At 47.3% G+C, this 18,328-nt stretch overlaps 1 protein-coding gene across 1 annotated transcript in view; it reads left to right on the forward strand.

Annotated features, from left to right (window-relative positions):
* The first annotated feature begins 399 nt into the window (after positions 1-399).
* PTPN9 (protein tyrosine phosphatase non-receptor type 9) overlaps positions 400-18,328 on the forward strand; it is a 34,884-nt gene continuing 16,955 nt past the window's right edge. Inside the window, exons 1-5 of the mRNA XM_058156341.1 lie at positions 400-1,324; positions 13,100-13,243; positions 14,548-14,637; positions 16,451-16,575; positions 18,219-18,324. Coding sequence (XP_058012324.1) covers positions 1,292-1,324; positions 13,100-13,243; positions 14,548-14,637; positions 16,451-16,575; positions 18,219-18,324 — 498 coding nt within the window. The 5' untranslated portion in view covers positions 400-1,291. The remainder of the gene's footprint in view (positions 1,325-13,099; positions 13,244-14,547; positions 14,638-16,450; positions 16,576-18,218; positions 18,325-18,328) is intronic.

The raw sequence follows: 18,328 nt of genomic DNA on the forward strand, positions 1-18,328 counted from the left end.
CCTCCTCCTCCGGCCCGCCTCCCAAAGAGCATCCCCGCCCCGCAGGCCCGCGAATCGGATGCCCGTTTGGACAGGCTGGGGCGGGGGGGAGGGTGAGCAGCCCCGGCGCCGGGAAGGGCTGACCTCCCTCCCCCTCTCTCTGCTTTTGAGGAATCAGCGCTGCGAGGAAGGCTGGGCAGCAGATCCGCCCGCCTGGGCTGGGAAGAGGAGGCGGGGGCGGCCAAGCCAGCGGGAGCGGATCCATCCATTTCCTAATCCTTCCCCCCCACCCCCCTCCGCCTTCTCATCACACACACACAACACACAGACTCCTCCTCCAGAAAGCAACAGTTCGAAGGAAAGTCTGCCTCCCCCTCCTCATTTCCTCCCACTCCGGGAGGGAGCCCATCCGAATCGGGGCAGATTTGCGCTTCGAGACAGCGGAGAAACTTCCTTCTGTCCCCCCTCCCCAATTTCTCTCTCTCTCTCTCTCTCTCTCTCTCTTTTGCAAGCGGGCGGGCTGCCCTCTCCTCGTTTTTTCCCCCTGCCGCCTCCTCCTCCTCCTCCTCTTCTCCCCCCGCCCGAACCCCACCCCCAGGGTTATTTTTTCCCCCCTCTCCCATAGCTTTGGCGTGCTCGGTGGGTCGAGAAGCAAAGGAAGAGGCTTCCTGCAACAATTCGGGGGTTTTGTTTGTTTGTTTTGCTTTTAATTGTTTTTAAAGCCAGAACTGTTGCAAAAGGCGGCAGAAGGAGACGGAGAGAGAGAGAGACGGGGGGGGGGGTTTTCTCCTCTTTCTCCCACTCCCACTCACCCACCCACCCCCCACTCCCACGCCCACCCGCAATGCTCGGGAGGTCCGGGCTGGCCCGGCCAAGCGAGCGAGCTTTTTCAGGCTGCTGCCTCTTCCTTCCCGGCTCGGCTGCTGGTTTGTCGGCTTCACTTCGGATCGCTCCGCTCCGACCGTCTTAATTCGGATCCTCGGCTCTTGGTGGCCCTCCCTCTTTTGAGGGGAGCCCGCGGGACCCCTCCCCTTTCGACCCCCCCCTCCTCCTCCTCTTCTTCTTTTCCCTGCCTCTTTTTCAAGCTCTGTCCTCAAGCGAAGATGCCCGGCTTCGACTTAGCGCCGAGGGCAGCTCTTTGCCGCTGACCACCCGCTTCCCTCCCCGCCATCCATCCAACCTCGCTGGCTTTGCCCACCCACCCCCCACACATTATCAGATAAAAGAGGAGGGGGCCGGAGAAAGCTTCGGGGGGGCGCCCGAGGCTGGCGACTTTGGCAAACTTGCGCCTCTTCTGCGGGCTGGCAGGAGCATGGCCGCGCAGCTGACTCCCGAGGAGGAGCAGGTAAGAGGGGGAGACCCCACCCCCACCCCCACGAGAAATAAATGTTAGGGCTCGGGGTCGGAGTGGATTGGGGTGGAGGGGAGAGAGAGCCGAGCAGGGCCGTCTGGGCAGATCGCGGCTGCCTTTGGCAATGACGTTGAATTATGTTGGGGTTTTTTTTGCGATCCGAATTGGGGGGGCTGAAAAGGGAGGAGGAGGGGGTGCTGGGGAAGGGAGGAGTGTGTGTGGGGGTCCTGCCGGAGATGCAGAGGCCGAGCCCGTTCGGGCCTGGCTTTTCCTCTCTTCGCCCCCTTCTCCTTCTAAGAGACCTCCCCCCACCATCCTTGGGTTTCTTGAACGAAAAGGTGATGAACGGAAGTATAAAAGAGCCAGCGAGCCTCCCGGGCTGGGCCCGGAGGCAAAGCTTTGGGGAGAGGGGCTGCCTGCTGCTTTTCTGGGAAGTAGATAGATACCCCCCCTTTTTTTCCCCTCCCCCACTCCCACCTCCAAATGCCTCTTTACTTTGTAAGCGCTCTTCGCTTTGCGGGTGAATAAAGTCCAAAAATCTGGGCCCCTTCTTGGATGTGGATGTGTATGTGTATGTTGCTGTGTATGTGAGGAGGGGGCAATCTTGGCCCTGAGGAGTACAGCGGCCCCCCTCCAGCCTTTGATGGACACCCCCCCCTTTCCGCCAGATCAGTGGAAGAGGAGGGGGGGCAGAGGTATTTCCTGGGGAGTGTTTCCATGGAAGTCAGAGATTTGGGAGAAGAAGAGGGGGTTGGGGGGACTGAGATGCAGGCGAATCAGGCCCAGAGAGGGGGAGTCTTTCCCTTGCAAAGAGGGGGCAGCCCCCTCCCCATCGTGCTAGCATCCCATTTTGTACATCCAACCTATGTAGACCCCCCCCCTTCCAGGCTCCCTTCTCTCACTCCACAAACCCATGGGAGGAATGTCACCCTCCCATTGAAAGTTGGGGAGAAGTGATCAAGCTGTCGTCCCCCCCACTTTTCTTAAGCAAGCCCCAACATCTTGGATTCTCTCCCCCCTCTCTCTCTCATCCCCCCTCCCCCAGGATTGGTATGTTTGGGGGGGGGAGCGGATACTTGACTCCATTTTTTTCCCATGTTTAAAAAAAAAAAGATTAGGGAGAGGATGTGAAACACAAACATGTAATAACCCCCTGGCTTCACATCTTTTAATGTTTAAGGAAGTGAGGCGGGAGGGTGGAGAAGTTCAAAGCAATCTTAAACCTTCTGGGTGCCAGTTCACTGTTTTAATGCCCCCTCTTTATTTTATTTTATTTTTTTAAATCCCTTTTCCCAATCCTGGAACTGGAGAATCAGGAAGGAAGGCCGAAGAAAGAGAGAGAGAGAGAGAGAGAGAAAGAAAGAAAGAAAGAAAGGAAAAGAAAGAGAAAGAAAGTGTATATGTAATGGAAGTGTACGAAGTTACAGAAGGAGAATTCTAGAGAATCTCCCAGTGGGTGTTATAAGAAAAAAATATATATTTATATTTTAGCATCCTTGCTTTCATTTTAGAGTCTGCTCGTGGAGTAGCTTTGCTTCCTAAGTTTTTACCAAATACAATTCTTTGGAAGCCAAAAAGTGCAATTATCCCCCTCCCCCAAAATGCAATTCTTACAGGGTCATAAAAAGGGAGGGTTTTTTTTTTTAGTTCTTTTTATGGGGTGGTGTCATTGGGGTACAATGAGGGGTCCTTGGTGGTTCTCTGAACTTGGATGTTTTCTTGCAAACCTTTCATCACCCAAACTAGGTAATCTCCTTTCTTTAACCTGGCCAATAAAATACATTTTTATTTAGCAGTAAGGCCTCAAAATGCCCCCACGCTGAAAGAAAATGATCCTTTACAGATGATGGCAGATTAAATTGATGACCCAAGTTGTTGTTTTTTTAATTGACCCAGAAAAGAGAACAGGGAAATTAAGATAGTGATCGATCTCTCTCTCTCTCTCTCTCTCTCTGTGTGTGTGTGTGTGTGTGTGTGTGTGTGTACACACTCACACCATCCAGATTCTAAGAAGCAGCTTAGAAGGTCATTGGTCTCTCAATGGTTTGGACAGGGGTGCAAAACAGAAGCCAGCTCAAATAAATTTCCTAACCCTTTTTTTAAAATGTACAGTATATCAGTATTTCTCCACCTTGGCAACTTTGGGGTAGACTTCAATTCCCAGAATTCTTTGCTGGCTGGGGAATACTGGGAATTGAAGGCCGCCCATCTTTAAAGTTGTCAAGGTGGAGAAACACTGATGTATAGACATTATATTCATTCCAACGCTCTTTATGGCTCTTTACCAACCCTATTTAGAAGCATTAAGCCACCCTATCAGTGTTTTTCCTCTTAAAAATATTGCCCTGGCTAGCGAGAAACAGAAAAAAATATCTGAATTTCTCAGTGTTCCCCCCCCCAGCTGTTTTGGAGAAAGGTTATTATGCCTGGATGGCTGCACCTCTTACATTCCTGCCTTTTCTAGTGCATGCATGTTTTTTCTTCCTGCTTTCCCGTTGACTGTAAACGGCGCGAACGGCGTGTGTTGGGTTGCGAAGTTTTCGGCTTGTGTAATTTTCCACTTCTGCATCTCCGAGGCTTTAAGGAAACCAGGAAAGGGGATCCAAACCATCCCCCCGCCCCCCTGCTGGAGTTCTTCTTGTGCAGAATGGAGAAAAGACAGATTTAATTTAAACTTCCCCCCCACCTAACCCCCACCCCACCCCACCTGCCCCTGGGGAAAATCTGGTTCTGTATGTTTGTCTTAACTTCGGACTTTTCTGGGTGTGTCGTTGGGGAAGAAAGCTCGAGAGTGAAAGAAACCCTAATAGATCCCAGGGTGATAACTGAGAAGCGAAGCTGATAATGAGAAGTCGAAAAGATACTGAATTCTGCCCACCCAGCGAGCTCAGCAGTCCTTCTGACCCTGAAGGATGAAACACAATGCTGAGTCAGTTGGGCCAGGCCAAATTGCTTGGTGTCTTACAGTGAAGGTCTTTCCCTGCCATCCCAGATCTGAATAAGACAGGCTCCTCAAAATATGCGTTTCTAGGTCAACATGGACCTCCCAGATATCTGGGGACTTCACTCCAGGTCAGCCTTGGTATGGCTAGTAACTCTTAAAAGTCAATGTGAGGTCCGCCCTTATGTATCTCGTGTGGTGCAACTAGTCTTTAGGAACGTTCTGAGAATTCTCTCCACTCCCAACTCATGTTGGACTTCCTTCCGGCGTCACCTGATTTGAAGCTGTGGCGTGATTCCCTATTTATGGAATTCCGAGAAGTTGTGGTACAACAAACAAAGTGGCTGATGGCCAGGATAGCCTTTCTGAGATCCACCATTCCTTGAAAGAGGGAAGGTCTCCTTCAGATCACCGCTCGCTCATGGCCTCCTAGGGCATGTTTGTGAAGTTGGCTTTTCCAAGGATATTTTGGGGCCAAATATTCCCTGGTGTTCCCATCCGAGCGTTAACTCTTTCTTGCCCTCCCTTAGCTTCTTGAGATCAGCCATTTTAAGACCAGCAAGTTCATCAATGAATTTGAGGTCAGCGTCTCTCTCTCTCTCTCTCTTTTTTGAGAACAGCAAGTCATGAATTAGATCAGCCTCATTCATGACTTGACTCCCTTCACTCCGATGCTGTCCGAGTTACAAACTCCGTTCTTGCAATAAGACAGAGAGATTCCTAATGAAGTGTTAAAAGGCACCGTGTGGGGGAGAGGCCACGGCAGCCTCTTCCCCACGCGGCAACTCCGTCCGTGGGTCCCATATTATAACATGATTGTAGACTGAGGAAGGGAACGGATTCGAGTTTTTGTATGGTTTTAAAACGGAATGTGATATTGGAGGAATATTGGGCTTCAGTATTCCTTAACCCTCAGCAAATTTAAGACTCTGGATGGACTTCAACTCCCAGAATTCCCCAGCCAGCCAATCAGACGATGCCGGCAGTCCAACGTGGCTTTGAATTCTGGGATGGAAGCCCATCTGTCTTAAAGTTGCTGAGGTTTGGGAAACACTGATCTGATTGATCCTTAATCCACAAATAGCATCCGCTTTCTAGGACAAAATAAATCAGGGACGACAGCTCGCTGACTCCCTGCTATTCTGGCCTACAACCCCCATAATCCCTTGCCACTGAGTCACGTTTCCCGACATCCGGAATGTCTGGAGGGAACTTAATTGGATTATCCTTGGGAGTCCAGTCATTTACATGTGGATCTGGGAGAGAAATCATGCAATACAGCAGATAGCAAGCCAGCAATTATTTGCAAGGGCTTCCTTAAAATCATATTGGAATTCTTTTCTGTTGCAAAGGTGTCTATTGAGAGCCCTTAAAATAATATTTTGCAGAATGTGTTTATCGCGTCTTGCATCTTCATTCAGGTGCTTCTTTTTCCTCTCTGGGGGGGGGGCAAAATTCAAATACTCCAGGGTAGAGAATTGTAAATGGGTGGTATTGCCCAATAGGACGTGCTACTATTGGAGATAAGAGCCTCGTCAGAAGTAATCGGTCATAGATAAAATAGTATTGGTATAAACACTAATCATGTGATAGACAACTGTCACGGTTCAGAAATATTCCCTTACCAAATACCTCAACACATTCAGCAACAAGTAAAGCTGCTTGTGTACTGGAAAAGTTCTTAAAAATGCAGGGAGCTAAAGATAGTTCTCGACTTACAACCGTTCGTTTAATGACCGTTCAAAGTTGCCACTGAAAAATGTGACTTTGTGGCTGTTTTTCACGCTTATAACTGTTGTAGCACAACGGAATTTTTTTTAAAAAAGGAAGAATCCCCACGGCAACTTTTCCTCCTCTTTTTAAATTTCTCTCTCTGGTTGTACTGAACTCTGCTGCCCGGATAGAAACGTCTCCGTTGAATTAGAAAGTTAGTAAAATCCAATTCAGTCCTGGCTGCCTTGGGAAAAATCCTTTTATTTTTGAAAACGTTTCCTGTTGTCCCAGATGAGTGACGTCATTCATTCTTTTCTTTTCTTTTTTTTCCCTCTCCTTTTGTTGGGGACTCAACCAAAGGGAAGTTGAGTAAGGATGGGAAGAATGTAGCAGCTTTTCACCCTGAAAAAGGAGATTACCAAACCAGCCAGGTAGCGCCTAGGCTGCATTTTGGAAAAATATATATATATATATAAAAGCTCAGGAGTGGGTGACGAAACAGCCTTTTCCTGGGTCCTTTTCAACAATTGATGTGATCCTGCATGACATTTCCTTGTCTCTTCGTTTCATGGAAAATAAATCACTAGTTAATCATTGCTCAAAACCCGAAGGCACCTTTTCTTCCGGACGTTCCCATTTTTTTCACTTCTGTTTCTCAGTACTGAATAGACCTCGACTTACGACCACATTTTTGTGCTTTAAGCGAAACATCGGTTAAGTGGGTTTCGCTCCGTTTTAACGAACTTTCTCGCCACGGTCGTTAAGTGAATCAAAGCAGTTGCTAAGTTAGGAACAGGGTTGTTAAGTGGAATCCGGCTTCCCTCTTGACTTGTCAAAAGGTCACAAGAGGGGATCAGGTGACCCGGGGGACACGGCAACCGTCGTAAGTATGAAGTCAGTGGCCAAGCGTCCGAATTTTGGTCACGTGACCCTCGGGGAGGCTGCAACAGTCGTAAATAGGGGTGGGGGGTTCTACTTAACTTTACTGCCAGTTCGCATCGTGCTCACACACAATGCAAACCAGTAGTCCCCGCCCGCCCGTGCATGCGCAGAAGAGTTTTGATGACGTTTGGGTCAGTGGAGCGGAGCCTCCTGCTGGGGGGGCAACCCACCACTGGGTCGTAAATGTGAAAAAAATGGTCGTAAGTCCCGTTTTTTTGAAATGCTGTTGTCACTTTGAACGGTCACTAAGTGAACCGTTGTAAGTCGAGGACTACTTGCAGAGAGGAACGGCAGAAGCACCGGAGGTATCTTGCCAAAATTGCGTGCTTGACTTTCAGGTTGGCTTTGGGCCATGGTAAGGCACAGGTTGTGTTAAATACAGGTAGTCCTCGACATATGACAGTTCATTTAGTGACCGAAGTGACAACGGCACTGAAAAAAAGAAACTGAATTGCTATTTTTTACGACCGTTGATCCAAATCCAGACGCTTGGCCCCTGAGTCATATTTACGACGGTTGCCTTGTTCCTGGGGTCACGTGATCCCCTTTTGTGACCTTCCGACAGGCAAAGTCAACGGGGAAGCCCGATTCACTTAATGGCTGGATTACTAACTTAACTGGAGTGACTCCCTTAACAACGGTGTCAAGGAAGCTCGCAAAATGGAGCGAAGCTCGCTTCCCTCCTGTCTCACAACTTAGCAAGAGAAATCCTGGGCTCAGTTGTGGTCGTAAGTCGAGGACTACTTGCAGAGAGGAACGGCAGAAGCACCGGAGGTATCTTGCCAAAATTGCGTGCTTGACTTTCAGGTTGGCTTTGGGCCATGGTAAGGCACAGGTTGTGTTAAATACAGGTAGTCCTCGACATATGACAGTTCATTTAGTGACCGAAGTGACAACGGCACTGAAAAAAAGAAACTGAATTGCTATTTTTTACAACCGTTGATCCAAATCCAGACGCTTGGCCCCTGAGTCATATTTACGACGGTTGCCTTGTTCCTGGGGTCACGTGATCCCCTTTTGTGACCTTCCGACAGGCAAAGTCAACGGGGAAGCCCGATTCACTTAATGGCTGGATTACTAACTTAACTGGAGTGACTCCCTTAACAACGGTGTCAAGGAAGCTCGCAAAATGGGGCGAAGCTTGCTTCCCTCCTGTCTCACAACTTAGCAAGAGAAATCCTGGGCTCAGTTGCGGTTGTAAGTCGAGGACTTGCCTGCGGTGCACCACCACCACAACAGCGCAGCTCTCTGGAGTAGGGCCTAGCCAGTTTTGGGGGCTGCCCGCTGTGCCAAGGCCTGGGTTGGCAGCGTCTTCCTCAAGGCCTGGGTGGCCAAAAAAACTCGGGGTTTTCTTTGAAGGGAAAGCGCTGCAAAACGTCCTTGCCCGAACCGTCGTGTCAACGTGGGAGGAGAGGACAAAGCAGGATCACCAGGAGATAAGGATCCTTTCAATGTCACGCTGCTCTTCTCCCGGATCTGTTTGGCGGTTTGACTTTAACCTTGTCCTCGTGCGTCCCGACGGGAGTTTCATGTTTGTAGTAGAGCATGTGAATCTCGCTTGCCAGCCAGCCAGCCAGCCAGGCAGGTAGGGCTCGACTGGGGCTTGAAGATTTCAGAAATAGCAGACGACCAGCTCAGAAACAGAATTCTTCACGGAAGCAAGAATGGGGGGAGGAGGAGAATTGGGTCAACTGAATTGGAGGGGGGCGAATGAGGGGGAAGGTGAAATAAATATTTCTTTTCCCTGTCTTGAGTTCGAGAAGCTTCTGAAAGCTAAGCCCAGTTAAGCCTTGTGCCAAAGGGAACAAACCCCTTGCTCAGCGTTAGCTGAAAGTAACGGAACGTGGCACACGTTTAGAGGAAGGATGGATAGATAATAGATCAGGGATAATAGATCAAGCTTGGGAACTTTAAGCCTGGAGGACTTCAACGCCCAGAATTCCCCAGGCAGCTTTGCCTCTGGGAGTTTTGCTTTGCTGTCTGGGGAATTCTGGGAGTTGAAGTCCTCCAGGCTTAAAGTTCCCAGGGTTGGAGACCCCTGTAATAGATGATAGATAGATAGATAGATAGATAGATAGATAGATAGATAGATAGATAGATAGATAGATAGATAGATAGATAGATAGATAGATAGATAATTGATGGGTGATAGATAATAGATAGATGACAGATGGAGACAGAGAGAGAGAGACTGATTAGATAGATAGATAGATAGATAGATAGATAGATAGATAGATAGATAGATAGATAGATAGATAGATAGATAGATAGATAGAGATAATTGATGGGTGATAGATGATAGATAGATGACAGATGGAGAAAGAGAGAGAGAGACTGATGATAGATAGATAGATAGATAGATAGATAGATAGATAGATAGATAGATAGATAGATAGATAGATAGATAGATAGATAATTGATGGGTGATAGATAATAGATAATGACAGATGGAGACAGAGAGAGAGAGACTGATGATAGATAGATAGATAGATAGATAGATAGATAGATAGATAGATAGATAGATATGGATGGGCAGATCCTAGATCAGTGATGGCTAACCTTTTCTGGACCAAGTGCCCAAAAAGCACACGTGTGTGTGTAAATGCGTACATGTACACCAACCACCCAAAATGCAATGCGGGTACGGGCCTCGTGCACATGCCCCATCCCCAAACATTTGTGTATACCCCCTGCACATCCCCCCTCCGCGCATGTGTGCATGTGGCTCTGCACGTGGCCCGTCCCCTTGCACATACGTGGCAGAGACCTGACAACCAGCTGCCCAGCCGGAGGCATGCGCGCATGTGCAGCAGAGCTGAACTGGGGCAATGGCTCGCGTGCCCACAGAGAGGGTGCTGCGTGCCACCTGTGGGAGGCGTGCCCTAGGTTCACCATCACGGTCCTAGATATATACATAGATTATACACACACACACAGATAGACAGAGGCTAACAGATACTTTCATTAATTATTTAATTTCTATAGGCACTCAACTACTAAGTGGATAGATAGGTAGATAGATGCTAACGATAGATAAACAGATACCTTTATTAATATTTATTTCTATAGGCACTCAAGACAGTAAATAGATGGAGAGAAAGAGAAGGGGAGGGAAGGATAGATACAGATAGATACATAGATACATACAGAGTTGGTATTTAGCTGGTTCCGATCGGTTCATGAGAACCGGTAGCAGAAATTCCACACATACGTCCACCTGACCCGGCTCTACGCTGTCCCATTTAGGCACGATTTTGAGGCCGGGCGCATGTGCAGAAGGCGTGCATGTGTGCAAGGCGCAGGCGCAGGAGGCCGAGCGCATGCACGCATTTTTAGTGCTGGGCAAACAGGTAGGTGAATTATGGGAATCCCACCTCTCCATGGATGGATAGATAGATAGATAAAAGATAAAAATTATATAGTGGGGATTTTCTTTTTTTTCCTACCGAAGCAACCTGGTCTACCCCAATATGGGAAGGAGCATATACTGCTTCCCTTTCGCCTTTCAGGTCCAATCCAGAAGCCCTCCAGGCAGTCGCTTTCACGACAAACTATTTTGTGTTAAATTTACTGACAAAGAAGTGAGCTGGGTTAGGGTTAGGGTTTGGCTTCGTGCTCACACAAGCACGAAGCCGAAAGCATCAGCCTGAAGATGATGAGTGAGACCTCGTCGAAACGTCGCCAAGATACTCTCAACCTTACACAGGAAAATGCCAAGACCTACGTGTGTGGTTGATACTGATATCTATAGAAAGGCAGAATTCTTTGCAGTTTGTCAGATGCTGTTAAATGCAGCCTTTAGCCCAGGTAGCCCCATCGCCCTGGGCTTGCTGTTGCTCGTATCTCTAAAGCTCCAACTGGAGCCTTCTCCAAAAACCTTTATAGCCGAAGCAGCCTTCGGAGTCCCTGCTGGTTGATGCAAGGGGGAACACAGGCCTGCTGTTTTCCATGAGTCACTCCTCCGAGATGTTTGTCCTTCCAACGGGAGGAGAAGCAGCGCAGGAACTGTTTAAAAATGAATGGCCACACAGTTCTCCCCAAGGCCTGGAGCGAGGAACTGACGTTTCCGTTCCAGAAATGGGCCCACGGGGAGCCCTGAGCGGCCTTGGAGGAGCCGCGGATCGAAGCCCTGGCAGAATGGAGCCACTTAGCCAGTTTTCGGGGCCACGTGGACTTCAGCTGATCAATTGGCCCTTTGCTCGATGACGTCGGGAAGGAGTACAGGTTCTCCTCGGCTAACGACCACAGCTGAGCCCAACATGAGCGCGACAGCATGGCCGGCTGGGGAATTCTGGGAGTTGGAGTTCCACACGTCTTAAAGTTGTCGAGTTTGGAGAGCCTCGATTTAGATCAGGGGTTTGCTGGCTGAGGAATTCTGGGAGTTGAAGTCCACAAGTCTCAAAGTTGCCAAGGTTGGAGACCCCTGATTTTATTTTTTTTTAATTTGCATTTATATCCCGCCCTTCTCCAAAGACTCAGGGCAGCTTACACTGTGTCAAGCAATAGTCTTCATCCATTTGTATATTATATACAAAGTCAACTTATTGCCCCCAACAATCTGGGTCCTCATTTTACCTACCTTATAAAGGATGGAAGGCTGAGTCAACCTTGGGCCTGGTGGGACTTGAACCTGCAGTAACTGCAGGCAGCTGCTGTTAATAACAGACAGACTTAGTCTGCTGAGCCCATTTAGATCATAGTTTGTTGTTTCTTCAGTGCGGGTCTCCAAAGCTGCCTTTGGGAAGTGAGCCAGAAGTACCAGGCAACCCTCATGCTGCAGCTTCATCCGCCCCTGATCATGCAACCCCAGAACTGTAGATCAGGAGGGGTTCCCCAAAGGTCATCTAATCCAGCCCTTCTGGTTTCAGGCAGTCCCTGCTTTCTTTCCTTTCCTTTTCTCTTTTTTCCCCCCCCTTGCGGCATCCTTCTCTCTTTCCTCCCTCCGCATCTTGCAAGCAGCTTCTTCCCCGTGACTCATCTCATCCGACGTTTTCATCTGCCCTTTGCTGCTGGCATTTTTATTATTATTTTTACAGTAAAAGGCGTGACAGCTCGAAAATTGGGCACTGAGGAATGACTGGTGTTTTTCCTAGGAATATCTAAACCAGGATTGCATCCAAGGGGGAAGGGAAGGTGGCTAGAAGCGGTTCTGGGTCTTTAGACCCAGTGGTGGGATTCAGCCAGTTCGCACCTATTCGGGAGAACTGGTTGTTAACTTTCTAAGCAGTTCAGAGAACCAGTTGTTGGAAGAAATCTTGTTTTGTTTTTTTTCCACTTTGCAGGGCTAATCCTGTAAGGAAGGCAGGAAGGAACATTCTGGTGGTGTTTCTAGCCTAATCTTTATTGCCCTGCTTACAGAAACTGCCTCTCTGGTTAACCCTTATTACATTGTAACAGCTAAGGCGAAGCGCCCATCGATGTGAGTGACGTTGAGTTGGGCATTCCCACACGGTCACATGACCACTGAGCCACACCTACCCAGCTGGTGATTAGGGCAGAGAACCAGTTGTTAAATTATTTGAATCCCACCACTGCTTAGACCCCCAACCGTTCGCGGCAACTTTTTGTTTAGAGACTGTTCAAAGTTACGAGGGCCCTGGGAAAAGTGACTTATGACCGTTTATTCACTCTTACGACAGCATCCCCATGGTCATGTGATCAAAATTCAGGCGCTTGGCAACTGACATGTACTTATGACAGTTGCAGCAATGTCGTATGATTGACATTTTTGTGACCTTCCCAGACGGCTTCTGACAACCAAATTCCATGGGAAAGCCGGCAGGGAAGATCGCAACTCACAATCCCACGATGTCTCGCTTAATGACTAAGGGAGATCCCCTTAAAGACCATAGCAAAAAAAAAAAGCTTGTTAAATCGGGAGCGGTTATGCCATGCCTCGCTTCCCGATTGCCCCGTTCAATGTCCACTTGTCCACTTGTCTAATTGTGGCCGTAAATTGAAGAGCAAATTTTCCAAAATGCTGAATGGCTCCTGATTGTAAGGAATTCTGTTGCTGAGTTTGAATCTCGTGTAGCCTCCGAGCTCAGGCAGAATTTGAAGCCGTTGCAACCCGCAGCTCTTTACACACCATTCTGGAATCTGTAACAAAACATGAAGATTAACCGTTTTGTTTTCTTCCTTCCTCTCTCCTGCTCTGCTCCGTGGGGGTGAAGGCCACCAAGCAGTTCCTGGAAGAGATCAACAAATGGACCATTCAGTACAATGTCTCCCCTCTTTCCTGGAACATGGCCGTCAAATTCCTCATGGCCAGAAAATTCGACGTCCTCCGAGCGATTGAACTCTTCCACTCCTACAGGGTGAGTGCTTGGGCATTGCAGGGGTTTCTCTGGCTGAGTGGCCTCCGTGACTTCCATGGGTGGGTTCACACAAGCTTAGACCCACGAATGGCCTCTTGCCAAGGTGGCTGGAATAGAATAGAACAGAATAGAATAGAATAATAAAAATGGAATGGAATAGAATGGAATGGAATAGAATGGAATGGAATAGAATAGAATAATAAATATGGGATAGAATAGAATAGAATAATAAATATGGGATGGAATAGAATAGAATAGAATAATAAATATGGAATAGAATAGAACAGGACAGGACAGGACAGGACAGGACAGGACAGGACAGGACAGGACAGGAACAGGAACAGGAACAGGAACAGGAATAGAAAATAAAATAGAATAGAATGGAATAGGAATAGGAATAGGAATAGGAATAGGAATAGAACAGGAATAGGAATAGGAATAGGAATAGGAATAGAAAATAAAATAGAATGGAATGGAATGGAATGAAATAGGAAAATAGAATAGAATAGAATAGAATAGAATAGAATAGAATAGAATAGAATAGAATTTTTTCTTGGACACACAAGGAAATTGTCTTGGTGCAGATGCCCTCAGTGTACATAAAAGAACCCCTTTTGCTGAGCTGTAACGCTTCCCCAGAATGGTTGCTGGAATTGGGTATGTCTAGTTTAAGGAATAGGAGGACTAGAAGTGACGTGACAGCAGTATTACAATATTTGAGGGGCTTCCACAAAGAAGAGGGGGGGTTACCCACCTATTCTCCAAAGCACCTGAAAGCAGGGGAAGAAGCAACGGATGGAAACTAATCCAGGGGAGAAGCAACCTGGAATTAAGGAGAAACTTCCTAACAGTGAGGACAATGAACCAGTGGAACAGCTTGCCACTAGAAGGTGTGGGTAATAGTAATAGTAATAGTAATAATTTAATTTCTATACCGCCCTTCTCCCAAAGGACTCAGGGCGGTTTACAGCCAAATAAAAACAACAATAAATAAATACAATACCATTAAAACCAGTATTAAAAAATATTAAATTTGGCCCATAATTAAAATAAAACCCTAAAACCCCATTAAAATTAATAATAATTATTATTATTATAATAATCATAATAATTATAATAATTATGCCAGTCCTGCACGAAAGAATAGATACGTCTTTTCTGATGGTGCTTCCATCACTGGAGGTTTTTAAAAAGAGATTGGACAGCCGCTTGTCTGAAATGAACTAGGGTCTCCTGTTTGAGCAGGGGCTTAGACTAGAAGACCTCCAAGGTCCCTTCCAGCTCTATTCTTTCCACCCCTTTAGGAAACGAGGTTCAAGGAAGGAATTGTGAAGCTCAAACCTCACGAGGAGCCTTTGAGGTCAGAACTCCTGAGTGGAAAATTCACCATCCTGGTAAGTTTTGCTTCCAGGGAACTCTCAATGGATCAAGCCGGAACGCTGAAAAAATTGCAGAAAAAATTTGAGGGGTGGGAGAAGTACCCCAAAGCCTTGATAGGGGTGTTCAAATAAGGATGGAGACGGTCTGAACGAGTTTATGGGCAATCTTCAACTTACAACCATCGTTGGGATGTGGTTTTTAAACAAGTCATCATTTGAATCGCCCTGATTTTATGACCATGTTGACCATGGTTGTGAAGCAACTCGCCGGCTGGGAAAGTTGTAAAGGGTGATTTCCCCCCCACCTCCCCTGTGACCCCAGGACCCTGCAACCGTCATAAATGCGAGACCGGTTGCCAAACGTCTGGATTTTGATTGCATTTGTAAGTGCGACAATTTGGTCACCAGTCACTTTCGTTTCCTCTTGTTTTTATATTTTTAATTTGATGTCGTAGAGCAGCTTGGCAACTTTAAGACTTGTGGACTTCAACTCCCAGAGTTGAAGTCCACAAGTCTTAAAGTTGCCAAGGTTGGAGACCCCTGTCGTAGAGGAGTGTGTCTTATTTTAATTTGAGATGCTTTTGGCACGAGCATGCGCTTTGGGGAAGATACAAAAATTGGCCTGAAGATGCTGCTGCACTTTGGTAGATGGTTAATAACAATCTCCTCCTCGCCCTTATTGTGGTGTGTGTGTGTGTGTGTGTTATTTAGGGAGGGAGAGGCTCACAAAGGTCATAATGCAGCCCTCCCTACAGTCAGTTAATGAGAGATGTCTGGCAAGTTAACAAGCGAGGAATTATGGAAGGAAATAACTCACCCTGACAAATGCTTTCCTAGCCATTTGTATTCAGAGGTGGGACTGCCCCTGCAGCTGGAGGCTCCATTAATAATGAACCTCTCCTCATCCAAAAATTGCTATTCTCTTCTAAAGGCATCTAAACCAACTGCCTTTTGGTGTATCTTGGCAACCGTGTGCGTTGTACAATATATTCATTCTCTCCCTCCCGCCTCTTGTTAATTTATTCACAATTGGAGACCCCAAATTCTAGGCCTATAGCTTCCAAATCGGAGCCAAGCTGACTGATTTCGTTTCTAGCCTGGTGAATGTGATACGTCGTTTATTATTTCTCTATCAGGTTTCTGTACCCGATGAAATAACTTGGGTGCCTCTGGGTGGCTTACAAATAAACCAATAAAATCATAGGGAAATACATTGCTAAAAGCAAAGTGGGGGGAAAAAACCCACCCCAGGATTAAAACAGAATTAAACAGAATAGGCCCGATCCTTTATCTTCCCCTCTAACCCTTTCACGACAACCCTGTAAGGTCACCCATCAGCAGAGAAGGACCCAAAGCGCACCATTTCCCCATAGAGTGGTACGGCTAACAGGAATTTCATCCTGAAGTTTTCTTCTTCCTTTACTGAATCTAGGACAGGGGTCTCCAATCTTGGCCACTTTTAAGACTTGTGGACTTCAACTCCCAGAATTCTGGGAATTGACGTCCACAAGTCTTAAAGTGGCCAAGGTTGGATAGCTGGCTGAGAAATTCTGGGCGTTGAAGTCCGCAAGTCTTAAAGCTGCCAAGGTTGGAGACCCCCTGATCTAGGATACAGGTGGGAATCAAAGTCTACCGCTCTTAGCAGCCAGGAATGTTTCTTAAAGATTTGTGCTGCTGAATTACCCGGTCTCTACTGCCCTTTGCCATGAACTAACCCCAGTTTCTTGACTGCTTGCCAGTGATCACCATTCTCTGTGGTTTAGCAGAGATTCATTTAAACCCTGTTTGGCCACCCTGCTGTTAATCATTCCACTTGCTTTCTTTTCAGAGTGTGAGGGATCCGTCCGGAGCCTCCATTGCTCTCTTCACCGCTAAGTTGCACCATCCCAATAAAAGTGTCCAACACGTGGTCCTTCAGGCCCTTTTTTACCTGCTTGACAGGGCGGTGGAAAGGTAAGGAGGGCTATTTGCAGTCCAACGGGGCACCTGGTTTTGGCTTCGGGAGCCTGGAGAGATGGATAGCAATCCGCCCTGAAGACTTAGATACTGCTTCACAGGGCTTGATAGCCCCTCTCTAAGCGGTTTACAGAGTCAGCCTCTTGCCCCCCAACAATCTGGGTCCTCATTTTACCCACCTTGGAAAGAGGGAAGGCCGAGTCAACCTTGAGCTGGTCAGAATTGAACTCCTGGCTGTGGGCAAAGTTAGCATGCAGTTCTGCATTCTAACCACTGGGAAGGGGAGGGAAGGGAAGAGAGGAAGGGAAATAGCAATAACACTTATATACCACTTCATAGTGCTTTACAGACCTCTCTAAGCGGTTCACAGAGTCAGCATGTTGCTCCTAACAATCTGGCTCCTCATTTTACTGACCTCAGAAGGAGGGAAGGCTGAGTCAACCTTGAGCCAGTCAGGATCAAACTGCTGGCAGTGGGCAGAGTCATCCTGCAATACAGCATTCTAACCACAGGGAGGGAGGGAGGGAGGAAGGAAGGAAAGAAAGGGAGGGAGGGAGGGAGAGGAGGGGAAGAGAGGGGAGGGAGGGAGGGAGGAAGGAAAGGGAGGGAGGGAGAGGAGGAGGGAGGAGGGAGGAAGGAAGGAAAGAAAGGGAGGGAGGGAGAGGAGGAGGAAGGAAGAGAGGGAGGAGGAGGAGGAAGGAAAGAAAGGGAGGGAGGAGGAGGAAGAGAGGGAGGGAGGGAGGAAGGAAGGAAAGAAAGGGAGGGAGGGGGGGAGGGGAGGGGAAGAGAGGGGAGGGAGGGAGGGAGGAAGGAAAGAAAGGGAGGGAGGGAGAGGAGGGGAGGGAGGGAGGAAGGAAGGAAAGAAAGGGAGGGAGGGAGAAGAGGGGAAGAGAGGGGAGGGAGGGAGGGAGGAAGGAAGGAAGGACAATAGCACTTAGACTTATATACCACTTTACAGTGCTTTTAGAACCCGCTCTAAGCGGTTGACGGAGTCAGCCTCTTGCCCCCAACAATCTGGGTTTTCATTTTACCCACCTCGGAGGGATGGAAGGCTGAGTCCATCTTAACAATGCTACATTAAGCTTTGGTACACGTTTATATTTTTAGACAACCATGAGTTTTTCTCCAAAAACCCTCCCTTCGCCTTTCAGTTAATTTTTAAACAATGTTTTTACCGTCCTTGACGCTTTTGTTTAAATTTTTAACTATTTTAACTAAGTGCTATTGCTATCGTCCATGTCTCCAAACTTGTATTTATGAATCACAAATCCCGCAATTTGATTTTATTATTTGATTTTATTATTTATTTTAGGAAATGTATATTGCCGCCTACTCGCACATGATGACTCAAGGTGGCTTTCAGGAATACAAAAAAACCTCATATATAAAGCAATAAAACTAATAAAAGAGAATAATCATTTAATAAATTAATAATATAAAATAAAATAAAGCAAAACCTTTTAGGCCAAGAATGCCATGCTTGTCATGGAACAAATTTGGGGAATCACGGTTTAGTTTAGCCGAGCCTTAGGCTGGGTTTTTGGGTGCGAGCCTCGGCTCCCTGTCTGAATCCAGGTGGAAGTGAGAAGTGTGCAACTTTGCTTGTGACTGCATATCATGATTTTCCTTCCAAAAACCAGCTTTGAAACTCAGCGGAATGGCCTGGTGTTTATCTACGACATGGCGGACTCTCACTATTCCAACTTCGAGCTGGATCTCAGCAAGAAGATCTTAAACTTGTTGAAGGTAA

The sequence above is a fragment of the Ahaetulla prasina genome, chromosome 13, assembly GCF_028640845.1.
Source record: "Ahaetulla prasina isolate Xishuangbanna chromosome 13, ASM2864084v1, whole genome shotgun sequence".
Taxonomy (NCBI): domain Eukaryota; kingdom Metazoa; phylum Chordata; class Lepidosauria; order Squamata; family Colubridae; genus Ahaetulla; species Ahaetulla prasina.